Source organism: Tarenaya hassleriana, unplaced genomic scaffold (assembly GCF_000463585.1).
Source record: "Tarenaya hassleriana unplaced genomic scaffold, ASM46358v1 Cleome17, whole genome shotgun sequence".
Taxonomy (NCBI): domain Eukaryota; kingdom Viridiplantae; phylum Streptophyta; class Magnoliopsida; order Brassicales; family Cleomaceae; genus Tarenaya; species Tarenaya hassleriana.
In genome coordinates this window covers 1,639,262-1,654,468 of record NW_010965122.1, presented here as the reverse complement: position 1 = coordinate 1,654,468, position 15,207 = coordinate 1,639,262, and the positions used below count along the sequence as shown (strand labels likewise).

Sequence of the window (15,207 nt, the reverse complement as noted above, 5' to 3'; positions counted from 1 at the left end):
CTTTAAAATATTGGTTTATCACTTAAGCTAACCCTGAATGATTGACCGTTGATTACCTTAATCAATTCAGATGATATAATTTCTCCGAATAATAGTTATTTATTATAACCATTGGATTAAAAAAATGTTAATGTTTCTAGATGTTATTTTATCAGTCAAGTCAAAGAATCCATTACTGACCGACTTGGTTTGGTACAGATTAGTATTTAATTAAGTGATTTTAATTTAATGTATTAAAAAAAGACTACACGACCTCTACTATATATGTGTGTATATATATATACCACAAATTGTCATGACTCCGCTAATTTATACTCCCTCGGATTCTCGATAGTTGACGCTATCGACAAAATTTTTTATTTCAAACTAGTTATCATTTTTAGATTTTTTAAATAATTTTCAATTTTTTCTTTAGTTAAAACTAGTCAATTCTAATGAACTTAATAAATATTAATTATATTTCACTTTTAAATAAGAATATATATGATTTTTTTTCAGTTTCTTAAAAATTGTGAATACGATTTAAGTATTTTAATTTTTTTTAATTACGGGATTCTCATTAATAACTGTATTTTTTTTTCTTTTAATAGATTCCATCGCATTGTCGAATTTTCCCAATGCAATTTGAAATAAGAACAAGTAGGTTTTAATTTATACATTCCATTGAACCATTAAATGATGAAAAACTATATTTATTTATTTTTTTAAAAGAATGGAAAATCTTTTGTGGTCCCCACTCAGGACCATATGAGTTTACAATCATAGTAGACAATAATTATTAAATTATACCTTTTCTTGGTGTATCTGTAGACAGCCTTTATTAAAATTATATTTACTTGCTATTAGTAATTATCCACACCAGCATTAATATATATATTTCATAAAAAGTAAAGTTTGTATCAGGACAATATTATCTATTAGTGGAATGAATCATCGTGATTTTTGGAAGATTTTGCAGCAATACCCTTTTAATAAATGTAAAACATGTTTCATTACATATAATATATATCCAATATCCAAAATCTAATTTTTTTTTCCAAAGTTTCACTATCCCAAGTCAACGACGAACCATAACACGTCGGTCTTCTCTTCTCCATCTCTCTGTCACGCCCATTTCGTGCTTATAAAACCCAACAAGAAACCACCCAAAAAACTCCATCAAAAACCTCTTCACAAACACAGAACAAGAGCTCTCACACTCGAAAATGGTGGCGGCGAGTCCCGGCGGAGGCGGAGCTCCGGCGACGAGCCTGGCGGCGCAAATCATGACCGGAAGATGGTTCATGTTCTTCGCGAGTCTTCTCATCATGTCTACCGCAGGAGCAACGTACATGTTCGGCCTGTACTCAAACGAGATCAAACACACGTTGGGCTACGACCAAACAACGCTCAACCTCCTCAGTTTCTTCAAAGACCTCGGAGCCAACGTCGGTGTCTTGTCGGGTCTCATCAACGAGGTCACCCCCCCGTGGGTCGTCCTCTCCATCGGAGCGATCCTCAATTTCTTCGGCTACTTCATGATCTGGTTGGCCGTCACGAAGCGGATCCCTAAACCGCACGTGTGGCACATGTGTCTGTACATTTGTGTCGGCGCGAATTCTCAGTCTTTCGCCAACACGGGAGCTCTCGTCACGTGCGTCAAAAACTTCCCGGAGTCTAGGGGAGTTGTGTTGGGGATTCTCAAGGGTTATGTCGGCCTCAGCGGCGCCATCATCACCCAGCTTTACCATGCTTTCTATGGAGACGATACCAAGTCTTTGATCCTGTTGATCGGTATGTCTTTGACCTCATCTGGGTGCTCTGTTTTTTGGTTATGTGGGCGAGACGAGACAAGGGCTGACCACAATAACTAGTTTGAAACGATTCTTGATTCTTACAGCTTCGAATCTTAATTAGAAGGCTTGTAATTGAGATCGATAGAAAAAACAGGATCTTGATCATTCAAATTCGATCTGTTTATATGATCTTGCGCTTAGTTTGGCTTCAGAACATGGTTAGCGAAAAGGGTTTCTTTCGGAATCCAAGAAAAAAACGAGGATCAACCCTTTCTGATGGGAATGCCGTTTGTGTGATCGTGACAATTGCAGGTTGGTTACCAGCCGCAATCTCCTTCGCGTTCTTGAGGACGATAAGGATAATGAGAGTTGTCCGGCAACCGAACGAGCTGAAGGTGTTCTACAACTTCCTCTACATATCTCTAGGGCTCGCGACCTTCCTCATGATCGTCATCATCACCGACAAACTTTCCGGTTTTACTCGCAGCGAGTACGGAGGCAGTGCCGGCGTCGTAATCTTGCTGCTTCTCTTACCGATCATTGTGGTTGTCATCGAAGAACAGAGGCTCTGGAAGGAGAAACAATCCGCCTTGAACGATCCCTCGCCTCTCGATATCATAACCGAGAAGCCCGCCGCCATAGATTCAGACACAAACAACAAGGACAACAGCAAGAACGAGGATGTCTCTAACGAGGAGGAGAAGGAGGAGAAGGCGAAGTCGCGTTCGTGCTGGACGACGGTGTTTAGTCCTCCGGATAGAGGAGAGGACTACACGATCTTGCAAGCATTGTTCAGCGTCGACATGCTGATCCTGTTCTTGGCCACGATCTGCGGTGTCGGAGGGACGTTGACGGCTATAGACAACCTCGGACAGATCGGAGGCTCTCTCGGCTACCCTAAACGCAGCATCAGCACGTTCGTATCCCTCGTAAGCATATGGAACTACTTCGGTCGCGTGACTTCAGGAGTTGTGTCCGAAATCTTCTTGATCAAGTACAAGTTCCCACGGCCGCTACTCCTCACCATCATCCTCTTCATATCCTGCATCGGTCACCTCCTCATCGCCTTTAACGTTCCGGGCGGCCTCTACGTCGCCTCGGTGATCATCGGGTTCTGCTTCGGGGCGCAATGGCCGCTCCTATTCGCTATAATATCCGAGATCTTCGGGCTCAAATACTACTCCACGTTGTATAACTTCGGGTCCGTGGCGAGCCCGATCGGAGCGTACCTGCTCAACGTTCGGGTTGCGGGCCATTTGTACGACAAGGAGGCCGAGAAGCAAATGCGAGCGTTGGGACTAAAACGGAGAGAGGGCGAGGACTTGACGTGCAACGGGACCGAATGTTTCAAGCTTTCGTTCATTATAATAACGGCCGTGACGCTGTTCGGAGTGTTGGTGTCGGCCGTTTTGGTGGCGAGGACGAAGAAATTCTACAAGAGCGATATCTACAAGAAGTTCAGAGAGGAGGCGAAAGCCGCGGAGATGGAGATGGCAATGGGGAAAATATCTCGTAGGGAAGATTAAAAGTACAATTCTAATCATTTTATTTACGAATTTACGAGCGGTGAAATACTTTTGTAAGCAAATTTTTCTACTGACCAAGTGGGGAATTAGTTATTGTCAAGCTCTTTGTATTTTTTTTTTAAACAGGAAAATGCAATATGATAGCATTATACACGTATCTAGGAAAATCTTTTCTAATCTTTTCTGATTGATTTAATCTTTCTCTCCAGCACATCCTCTCCCATTCTTCATGCCTTTTCGGATGCAGATTGGGGAGGTAATCGTGATGATTTTACTTCCACCGGTGCTTTCATTGTTTATCTTGTCAAGAACCCGATCTCATGGTCATCGAAGAAACAACGGTTTGCGGCGAAGTCATCTACCGAAGCCGAGTACAAATCTGTCTCCTCCACTGCCTCTGAAGTCCAATGGATTCTATCTCTTCTCTCCGAGCTTGGAATTCCAATACCCGACATGCCGGTGATTTACTGTGATAATATTGGTGCTACCTATCTCTCGGCGAATCCGGTATTTCATTCACGCATGAAGCACATTGCTATCGATTATCACTACATCCGAGGTCTCGTACAAGCCAAGAAACTCCGTGTAGCTCACGTCTCCTCATCTGATCAGCTCGCAGACACTCTCACAAAGCCACTTCCCCGACAACGTTTCGACCTTCTTCGTACCAAGATCGGCCTTGCTTCTGAGACCGATCTTGCGGGGGCATGATAGCATTATACACGTATCTAGGAAAATCTTTTCTAATCTTTTCTGATTGATTTAATCTTATGTAATCTTTCCTAAAATCTCTCCTCTCTAATTGTATATACTTCTCGTAATTATCATTTGTGAATCAATAAGATTTATTTTCAAAACCCTAAAGCTCCATCACAATAGAATCATAAAAAATTAAAAATACTCAGAAATCGCCTTTAAATAAAAAAAACAGTTTGATTTTTTTTAAAGAGAGAAAAAGATAACCTTCACTGTTTAAGGATATTTAAATATATATATATATATATATATAATTAGCAAAGGTCACAATTTTTTTTGGCACATTTTGAAAATACGGTCTATTTTTTTGTTCACACTTTACAAATCTCTTTTTTTTTTTGCGTTATTATTATATCTTTTAGTGTGTGATTGAGTTTTTGTCTTTTAGTGTTTTGGGTCGCCTCGCTTGCGAGTTGGTGTGGTGAAAGGGCTTTGAACATATATCTTCTATATATAAAAGCATAATTATTGCAAGTGGACGACTTTGCTTTGGACTTTTTTTCCATTTTGATTTTAATGGTTTTATTTATATATATTTATGGTTATGGATAAGTTTGTAATTATGCGGGAAATCTAGGGCTATCCTCGTCGTGAGATGTCGTCACTACGAGTCGTAAGCGTGGACGCAAAAACACATACGTGCGAGAATATTTCCCACGTGATCCATTTTCTGGTCCATGTACATCCACTGTATATTGAAAACGTTCACGAGTTATTGGTAGGATGTCAAAACGAGCCGAGCTCGCGAGCCGGCTCGAGGTTGGCTCCTTTTTTAGCGAGCCGAGCCAAGAATATCTGAACCCAAATAAAAATGGGCTGAGTGAACCAGCTCACCACGAGCTGAACCCAAACGAACTAGCTCGGCTGGCTCGTGAGCTGGCTCGGGAGCTGAAGTTAAAAAAATTTTTATGTTGAAACTTGAAAGTGTTGATATTGTTGGTATGATATTTTGATCTGAAGATGGTTTTTTGTATATGGATTAAGATCTAATTGTATATGGATGGATTAAGATCTGAAAATGGTTTTTTATACATAGATGGATTATGATTTTGTCTATTTGGAAATGATTTTTTGTATATGGATTTTGATTGTGAATATAAGTATGATTTGAATGTATTGGTATGTTCTTTTTATGTTGATATATCATTTGGAAATGATTTTATATAATTTGATATGATTTTTTTTAGATATTTAGAAAAATATGAGCCGGCTCGGGAGCTGGCTCGCGAGCTAAGCGACTTAGGCTGAGCCAGGAATTTTCTGATCCAAATAAAAATGGGCTTAACGAGCTGGGCTGAAAATGAACTGGCTCGAAACGAGCTGGTCCGAGCAGGCTCGTTTGACATCCCTAGTTATTGGTATGAAAAATTTCAAACGCAAAATTTATAAATTTCAAAATTTAAAATAAAAAGAGAGATGAAAATGTTGCAAACACATCCCATCCACAGAAAAGCATGGAGAGAAAAGTCGAAACAGATTAAAGATTATAATTTGAATCACCAACTTGTTTTTTCATGTACAAGATTTAAATTGGAAAAATCTGCATCATACCAAATCGAGGATTCAAATATGGATCTCAATTGAGTAACACATAATTCGAAGAATATGGAGAATAAGAAATATGCACCGAATTTATTTAAGAAATGGATAATCAAATTCAAATATGAATGAAAAGAAAAAGAGAAAAAAAAACAGAAGCTATAGAGAACTCATATATCATATTTTTTTTATAAAAAAAGCAAAAAGTTTGGAATAATTTTTGAATTTTTATTTTAATAAAAATACTATATTTAGATTAGAGATGAATGTTTTGGTATGGTTTATCGTAACCGTATCTAGTTAAAAATTAAGGTATTTTTCTTAAATCAAACCGTTCAAAATTAATGAAAGATATTTTTTTTTTGAAAATCGAATTTTCCGAAACCGAATCGATACGAACCGAATTTTAAAAAAATCCGAAAATCAGAAATTTTCTTAAGAATATCTATTTTTTTTAATAAAAACCGAAATCGAACCTAATATAATATAATAAATGATTGGTATCTATTTTTGTAAAACCGAAATAACCGAACCGAATCGGATACTGAAACGATCACCCCTAATTTAGATACATTTAAAAAACCAAAAAACCGAAAAATCCACACTACAACTCTAATAGAATGAAAACAGAACCAGCTATCTACAAAACCAAAATAAAAACTATACCAAACCGTGTAAACAACTGAACCATACAGTAATCAAATGCCAATATTCCTTCGTATAATAGTTCGATTCTACCTCCGAATTCGTCTTCCTTATAACAAAAAAAAAATGGTTCTTCATTCTCTAGATTTTAGCGTTTTATAATGAACGAAATCTCTTTTCAAACCTTCTGCTTCAAGCTGAAGCTTCTCTTCTTCTTCTTCTTCTGCAATTAAGAACCTAAAGTCTTGTAGCGCCATTATCGATTTAGAGACAAGCAATATGTCAATTATTTTGAACAAGGGGCAATAATCTTTGCGAATACATTGAAAGTTTGAGTGATTAGGTTCCTAGAGGGTTAATTCATAAATGTTTAGAAATTAGAGGGTCATTATGAAAATATTAATCCTGTGGGAGTTTGGCTAAATAACTGAATTTTGAAATTCCGACCAAACAAAAACTCTCTCTAGAAAAAAAAAAAGAAACCGAACTTTCCCGTCTCGTGTCATCATCCTGAATCATCTTCGAGTATGGAGAATGAACTTTTCTCTCATTTTCTCGTTAGCCAAACATAATTCCCAATTGGGTGACCCCCCAAATGCTTCCCCTTTCTACGATCTCAGATTTCCCCATCATTCCAACCATAAAGAGGTAAAACTTCTTCATACGCAAATGTGAAATCATTCGAAATCCCCGAGAGAATTTCGAAACGAGCAAGAAAACCGAATCAAGGGTTTCGATCAGGCGATTGAACGAGAAAAACTTGGAGAATCTTGGGAAACCGAGGAGACAGAGAAGATGTTCAACAAGATCATGAAACTGGGTCAGAAGAAATTCAACAAATCGGATCAACACCACCAAGATATCTCCGGCAACGTCCTATTCGGCGGCCGGAACACGGCTTCTGCGTCCGGGAACAACGGAGATTCGCAATCCGTGGGTCAATCCCCGTCCCGAACCCCGAACCATCCGATATTCGCATCGGCTCCCGTCCTCGAAGTTCTTCCCCTTCTGAAGGACGTTTCCTCGTCGGATCGGGCAATGCTCTTCATGAAGAAGGCTCATATGTGCAGCTGCCTCTGCGATTTCTCGGATACATTGATCATGCCTCGAGAGAAAGAGATCAAGAGGCAGACATTGCTCGAGCTCGTGAATTTCCTCCACTCGAATTCGGGCAAAGTTAACGAGACGATGCAAGGGGAGTTGATAAGGATGGTGTCCGCGAATATCTTCCGCTGTCTCCCTCCGGCTCACCACGAAAACACGGGGGCTCCTCCCGAAGGGAACGATCCCGAAGAGGAAGAGACTTTCCTCGAGCCCTCGTGGCCGCACTTGCAGCTCGTCTACGAGCTTCTCCTGCGGTACGTCGTATCGTCCGAGATCGAGACGAGGACCGCGAAGAAATTCATAAGCCACGTCTTCGTCTCGGGTTTGCTCAATCTTTTCGATTCGGAGGATCCGAGGGAAAGGGAATACCTGAAAACGGTTCTTCACAGGATATACGGAAAGTTCATATTCCATCGACCCTTCATCAGAAACTCGATATACAACATCTTCTACAGATTCTTGTACGAGACAGAGAGATGTGTCGGAATCGGAGAACTCCTGGAGATACTAGGGAGTGTGATCACTGGATTCACGGTTCCAATGAGGGAAGAACACAGACTGTTTCTAGTGAAGGTGATTCTGCCGCTCCACAAGCCGAAGGGCATATCGGTTTATCACCAGCAGTTAGCGTTTTGCGTGACGCAGTTCGTGGAGAAAGATTACAGATTGGCGGATACTGTGATTAGGGGACTACTGAAGTATTGGCCATTAACGAATTGCCAGAAGGAGGTTCTGTTCTTGGGGGAGTTGGAAGAGATTTTGGATGCCACCGAGCCTTCGGAGTTCCAACAATTCGTCATTCCTCTGTTCAGACAGATCGGAAAATGTCTTAATAGCTCCCATTTCCAGGTTATTCTCTCGTTCTCATCACATGTCTGTAGAGGTGGCCATTCCGAATTTTGGTTTGGTTATATTCGAGTTCGGTTATAGAAAAGTTATATTCCGAACAAGAGCATCGTAACTTTGTTTACATTGGTCAGTTTAGGGTTCATCCGTGAAGGAACTCAGCTTCTGATAAAGATGTACGGAATGCAGGTAGCGGAAAGAGCCCTTTTCTTGTGGAACAACGAGCACATAGTAGGACTGATCGCTCAGAACAAAGACACGATATTCCCCATAATCTTCGAGGCCTTGGAGAAGAACATGAAAGGGCACTGGAACCAGGCCGTCCACGGTCTCTCGGTGAACGTCCGGAGGATGTTCCTCGAGATGGACTCCGATCTGTTCGAGGAGTGCGAGAAGCAACATCCCGAGAACGAGGCCAAGGCCTCTGAATTGTCGCAGAGGCGGCAGCTTACTTGGCAGCGGCTCGAACAAGACGCTGCGTCCTCGGATTCCACCGGCAACTGAAAAGCCGGGAGAAGATCACTGTTTTCTTGGTTAACTTCTCTATAGATCCTTGCACGAGAGATCGATCTTGTAATCTGTGTTAAGTCAGTGTAGTGTTGAATTTATATTCGACGTCTTTTTCTATGAACCCTAATGGAAAACCATGGATCGATGTAAATACATTTGCATTTGGACTGTGCCTTCATATCATATCGTATCACATGCCAAGGGGAAATAATGGTGGACCCTCAGACAAATTTTCTTTCCTTTCATTTAAATATGCAAAAATAAATATAAAAAAACCCATCTTAATCATCTGCTACAGTAATAGAGTTGATGACAATGCAGCATCAAATCGGCCGGTCACGAGAGTGTACGCAACACAAGTCGTTAGCAAAGACAAGAACAGAGCGGTTGAGGACGAGACGCTCCCACCGGCGCGTGGTGGCGCGTGGCTCCCAAATATCATCTCGAAGATGTTGTTATCGCCACTGCTACTGCCACCGCCATCGCCACCGCCACCGCCTTGGGTTCCACCAATGTTGTTGGTGCCGCTGCCTCCGAATCCGCCGCCGTATGAATCGCCTCCGCCTCCGCCTCCGCCGTAGTCCCTGATCAAATATTTTTGAAAGATTTGTAACGAATCATCAATATGGGCAATGACCCAATTGCAAATCTTGAATCTTTTTTGCACAAATTTGCATAACTTGTTATGTGATTATTTGAACCTCTAATCATATGATACAGCAAAAGAGGAGGTGAGTGTAAAAGTCTGCATGAATGTGAGGGCAGTGGGACCAAAAAGCATAGAGAAAGGAATCACATTTATTTACATGTAGGGACCACACACTTATAAACACCATCATCCTACGTCAGCATTTCCACTTGCCCAATAATCTTATTTTATTTTTTTCAAAATTAGATGTCGAAGATGATTCCAATAATTGCTAGTAAATGGCAAAGAAATGGGTTTTCGAAATTGTTAATTTTGTTCGAAATTTTGATGGGAACATAAATATTAACTCCCACCGAATTTCTTGTTAGCAACCTAATTGCTAATCGAGACAACATTAGCAGAGTTGTCTTTGACGTAAGATGTCATAATCTATTCTCTAATGTTATATTTTGACGAAAACGAATAAATTAACACTAATTTTGGCGCCCCCCCCCCCCAAAGGGAGAACCCACATGCTTTTATGGTGAATATGGACAAACCCAAATTTTCAAAACAATTAAATGAGGTCGGTGTCCAAAATTTATGCGAACCATAATCAAATTTGTAACAACCAATAACTCATTTTTAAACAAAATATAATATATATATATATATATATATATATAATATAGTATACAAGACGCGTATATAGATTAGATAGGTCGTAAAAGAACTTTTATATAAAAAAAATGCAAGTGGATTTAGACAATATCAGGTGGACCCACAAACACCTCCAAACTCCAACATGTAAAACAATTTTAGATTTACGAAGTCCTTTTTTCTTCAATATTTAACAAGTATATATTTGCCAAAGGTTATTTTTACAATTTCATACCAATATAAGGAGATTAAAACTACATTTTGTTCTAAGTATATAATATGATTAATGCATCCCATTAACTGAGGTGTTATCCTATAAATCTAAATAAATATTTAAAAGAAATAGTGGGGAAAAGTACCTGGGCCCACCGAAGACACCGGCGTTGAGGGTGAGGTGGTCGACGAGGGCAGCGGCCTTGGGTTCGAGGCTGGAGGCCTTCGAGTAGAGAGAGCTCAGTCCATCTCCGGACGGCACGAAGAAAGCTCCGTTCGCCATCATGTCCCCTTCCGTCCTCCAGTTCCAGTCCGCCCAATCCCCGTCCCTCGTGTCCACCCTCTTCGTCACCTTTTTCAATCCACAATCCCAAATTCTTAGCGACCGCGTTTGGAAGCCACGCGCCTCCGCAGCGCGTGAAACCCTAAAAGCGTAAAAGTGAAAGGACAAACAATGCAATACAATACAAAGACAGAGGAGCAGCAGACCACATGGTTGGCTGTCATCCACCGCTCTGTCCACTCTGCCCCGTAGGGTAAAGATTCTCTGGATTCACTAATTTATTATATACTATATTTGTTTTATAAAAAAAGTGCGAAAAAGATGTGAACATTTTTACTTGAAAGATTAAAACTTTGGGAAATTTCGATATTTTGAGATATTTCTTTCGTCTTTAAATGATACAAAAAGGGGACAGCGAGGAAAACAGAAGCAGACCTACTCGTCGTCTGGATATTAACTGGATTCACTAAGCAGTCAGTACGAATGACGAATGACATTACCCAAAAAAAAAAAGTTCACAAATTCTTTTTCAGAAAAAAAAAAGAGTTCACGGGTTTCAACCCTACATTATAATTAATTTGCAGAAATAACTGAAATTTCGACAATTTGGGGCCAAATTCAATAGATTATGTGTAAAGTTCTTTTTTTTTTTTTATTAAAACAAACTAGGGCTTGTGTTGTGTCATAGAATACTAAAAAACTAAATATGACTGATTAAATGCTTAAACATAAGAAAAAGAAATGTATAAACCTAAAACTTTCAGGACAACAACCAAAAAGCAAAGAACGAGCAAGACTCGTGTTTTCCAAATGCTAAGCAACAGAATTAGAGCTATATACTCGGGGAAAAAAATTACGAAAATGTATGAAAATATCCAAAAGGATAATCTTTAATACGCAATTAAAAGAAATCTAAACCTCAAACATATAAATATTTAGGGTTTAGTAACAAAAAATATCTAAAACAGGGTCGTTTTCAAAAATTAATTCATTCGAAAAAGGACAACCTTTTGCCCAATTCATGCTATCTTTCATCATTTTCATCGCAAAAAAAAAAAAAAAGAAAGAACGGTAAAAAAAAAGTTGAATCGGAGAGTGAAATCGAGGAATTTTGATGTTCACCTCTTTGGCGCTTGGATCGGAAGGCGCAGTGTAGCGATTCCCCTGGCTGTTAATGGTGGGATTACCACTTCCTCCAATGGCGTACATCTTCCACGACGTGAAATCATTGTTCACGACATGAATGTACCCTCTCCGACATCTCGGCATCCTCTGAACCAGTCCCTGCCCGAAATGGTTGAACGCGATCGTAACCTGCATCCCCGAATCCATCATGTAGCTGTCGTCGTGACCCAGAAGCATCACCTCGTCGTGGTGCGAGAAGTAGTTGTTCGAGATCGTGATCGCCGACGAGCCCATCACCGCGTCGATTAGCCCGTCGGTGCAGTGGCTCAGTGAACAGTGGTCGACCCAGATCTTCTGCGACCCGAATATGGAGATCCCGTCTCCGTCGGACCTCCCTCGTTTCCCGGCGTGAGTCGGCGACGAAGCCACGACGGCTCCGCCGGAGGGGCTGCAGTCGACAGTTTGGACATTGTGGATGATCACGTGTTGGACGTATTGGAGAGTGAGACAGCCGTTTCCGGTGATGTGGACCATCGCTCCCCGACCGTCGATGGTTTTGAAGCTGTTGATAATGAGCTCGTGTCTGAGTTTGATGAACATGTTGCCGGAGAAGACGATCCAGAGAGGCTCCGTTTGGATTACGGCGTGTCGGAGGGTTCCGGGAGTTGGGTTCGCCGGATTGTTGTCGGAGGAGTCTGTTACGACGTAGATCCGACCGTTTTTACCGCCGAGAGTGCCCCGACCGAAGCCGATGGAGCAGTCTGCCAGCCTTTGTCGGTTCGATGACCAGTTTGGATCGCCGCCGGAGGGTCTGCAGTCGTAGATGTGGACATTGTGGATGATCACGTGTTGGACGTATTGGAGAGTGAGACAGCCGTTTCCGGTGATGTGGACCATCGCTCCCCGACCGTCGATGGTTTTGAAGCTGTTGATAATGAGCTCGTGTCTGAGTTTGATGAACATGTTGCCGGAGAAGACGATCCAGAGAGGCTCCGTTTGGATTACGGCGTGTCGGAGGGTTCCGGGAGTTGGGTTCGCCGGATTGTTGTCGGAGGAGTCTGTTACGACGTAGATCCGACCGTTTTTACCGCCGAGAGTGCCCCGACCGAAGCCGATGGAGCAGTCTGCCAGCCTTTGTCGGTTCGATGACCAGTTTGGATCGCATTTCCAACAGTCGTCGATCGGGTTCCCGGTGAGGCACGAAGACGATGAGGACGACGACGACGACGAGGGCGAAGATCCTAGGCGTCTCCGTGAAAACGACGCGTTCACTCTCCTGCGAGAAAAAGAGGAAAAGATTTGAGAAATGCAGCTCGGTTTTCCGGGAAAATCCAGCATTTTCCGGGAAAATGTGTGGGGAACCAGAGCATTTACCTTAGGACATCGAGAGCGACGGAATCGGGAAATGGGTGTTGGTGAGGGAGAGTGGTGTTGAGGGAAGTGGATTCGGTGAGTGGAGAGAGAGTGCTGAAGAGGGAAAACAAGTAAACAGTGACGGACAACAGAGAAACCATCGTTAATGGCGGATTGTTATGGTGGGCTTGTGTGTTTGGTTACTGAGAAAAGAGACGAGATTTTCCCGGCGAGGTTGGAAGCAGAGACAGAGAGAAAATGGAGATCCGGTCGGAAGCAAACAGGGCATGGTCTAACGAAGTGAGAGTGTCAGAAGAATGAGAGTTGAAATGGGCTCTGAAAATTTTCAAGAATGAGAGAGGAGGAGGGAAGAGAGGACAGCCGCTTTTGGGTACACATTGGAGAGAGAGAGAGAAACCTTGAAGAAGAAGAAGAAGCTTTGTTTCAGAGAACACTGAGTTTAGTTTGGCGACAAATCAAATCAGCTTTGCCTTTGGGATTTTGCCTTAGATTTCTCTCTCTCTCTCTCTCTCTCTCTCTCTCTCTCTTTACAACACATTCTCCCTCTTTCTATACCATGAGGGCTAATGGAGTTTGGGGAATTGTGGTAAATGTTGGGCCTAGACAGAGCCCACTCTATGTTGCAGACAAAGGCTTGGAGCTTTTGTTAGTAAATACTAAAAGTATTCATTTTATTTCTATATACTTTTTTCCCCTAAGTTTCAATATTGTCTATCAGAAAATTCATTTCTTTTATCCTTTATCTTAGTAGTTTAAAAAAAAATATATCTGTCTTTATTATGTAACCATTTAGATTTTATTCTCTCGCTACTTCTACAATTCCACCATCCTTCTAACCAAATTAACATCAAAATATATTTTTTTTTATAACCAAGATTGTTCCTAGACCTTCGACCCGACTACATCCACCCTAGACCTGAGATCAACCTTTATATATGGACTATTTTTTGTCTAAAAATTATATCACTCCCCACCAGTGGAATCGAACCCAGAATTTTGAGGATGACTTTATCATCTCTCAACCACTGGACCACCAACCATTGGATTTAACATCAAAATGTTGCAACCATAATTGTGATATTGTCACAATCACCGCTAGATTATCTTCTCTCTCGTAGATTTTTTTTATTACATATCAATTTTCTTTTATGTTTCACTCCCTTTTTATTCATCTATCTCCAAATCCATTGATACATCGAACTCTAACAAGACCAACAAAACATAACAATCATCACCATTGTCACCATTACCATCAATATACGTCGATCACCATAACAAACACAAAAAAATAAAAAAAAATGGTATAATATAATAAAACTTGACATAACATGATTTATAGGATTTGAAATGAATTTTTAAAACAATTTTTTTTCAGAGAATGACATAACAAGATATTATCATCTCTATCTTAAATTTCTTAAAAAGTTTTAGAATCTTTTTAAATTATTTTAAAATATATCCTAATAACCACAAATGAAAGATTGGGAAATTCATTGGTTGCAACTCTAGTTGTAAAGGTGGTTAGGGGAGTCAATTGTCTTAGAGGTCCATGTTCGAGCCCGTGGGCGGGGAAGGAGAGTGATTGACAGTTTCGTTAATATCACGTCAGTCTTTCGTCATTATTGTTACGAAATAAAGGTATATTGTCTAATAATTTTAAAATACGATAATTTAGTGATCAAATATAATTAATTCAGGTTTTATTTGCTTAGAAAAAATATAGTATTTAATCGCTAACATGAAAAAAGTATAGTATTTTTATGTCGATTCTCCTTTGTTCATCGCAAAAGTTTTAGAAATGTTATGAAAATTTACTATTTAATTTTACAATATTCTCTAGAATTTGTTTTTTTTTTCCAATGACTAATCTAAAGATGCAGCTATTAACATGGGTTTACGTAGAAATTTCCTCCTCAATCATCATCTTATGACGTGACCAAACTATCAATTTTAGAACACCATTTTTTTTTCTTCTGAAGGCCCTTATTTTCTTTCTTTTTTTCAAATCCGAAGGCTATTTTGCCATATATTTGCATTTATTTTGGAAATTTAATTTATGAAAAAGCTGCATATATTTGAAATTTCCTCCACTTTTGGTTCCACGAAATTAAAAAACGCTGACTACACGAGGAAACCGAACAAAAAAACGAAACAATGGATAGGTTCAATTTCCAATATAGATTGACCAAAATATAAACCGCATAAAATGTCAATACGAAGAGC

General features: G+C 40.3%; 3 protein-coding genes across 5 annotated transcripts; 2 read left to right on the top strand and 1 right to left on the bottom strand.

Moving 5' to 3' along the window:
• Positions 1-1,143: 1,143 nt before the first annotated feature.
• LOC104809977 (protein NUCLEAR FUSION DEFECTIVE 4-like) lies at positions 1,144-3,478 on the top strand. Its single transcript, XM_010536121.1, has 2 exons — positions 1,144-1,773; positions 2,088-3,478. The coding sequence occupies exons 1-2, from the start codon at positions 1,206-1,208 to the stop codon at positions 3,299-3,301; spliced, it is 1,782 nt and encodes a 593-aa protein (XP_010534423.1). The 5' UTR covers positions 1,144-1,205; the 3' UTR covers positions 3,302-3,478.
• Positions 3,479-6,732: 3,254 nt separating this feature from the next.
• On the top strand, positions 6,733-8,879 carry LOC104809975 (serine/threonine protein phosphatase 2A 57 kDa regulatory subunit B' epsilon isoform). Of its 3 annotated transcripts, none has more exons than XM_010536118.1 (2): positions 6,733-8,194; positions 8,331-8,420. In XM_010536118.1, the coding sequence occupies exons 1-2, from the start codon at positions 7,037-7,039 to the stop codon at positions 8,358-8,360; spliced, it is 1,188 nt and encodes a 395-aa protein (XP_010534420.1). In that variant the 5' UTR covers positions 6,733-7,036; the 3' UTR covers positions 8,361-8,420. The 3 variants fall into 3 exon arrangements, with proteins under 3 accessions (XP_010534420.1, XP_019057713.1, XP_010534418.1); XM_019202168.1 differs by having other exon boundaries at positions 8,326-8,417; XM_010536116.1 differs by having other exon boundaries at positions 6,736-8,194; positions 8,381-8,879.
• Positions 8,880-8,909: 30 nt separating this feature from the next.
• Positions 8,910-13,503, bottom strand: LOC104809976 (probable pectate lyase 13). The gene is made up of 5 exons (XM_010536119.2): positions 12,985-13,503; positions 12,761-12,886; positions 11,608-12,397; positions 10,349-10,554; positions 8,910-9,285 (listed from the first exon to the last, which is right to left on the bottom strand). Exons 1-5 carry the CDS (start codon positions 13,122-13,124, stop codon positions 8,994-8,996), a joined length of 1,554 nt encoding a protein of 517 aa, XP_010534421.1. The 5' UTR covers positions 13,125-13,503; the 3' UTR covers positions 8,910-8,993.
• Between the last annotated feature and the right edge of the window lie 1,704 nt (positions 13,504-15,207).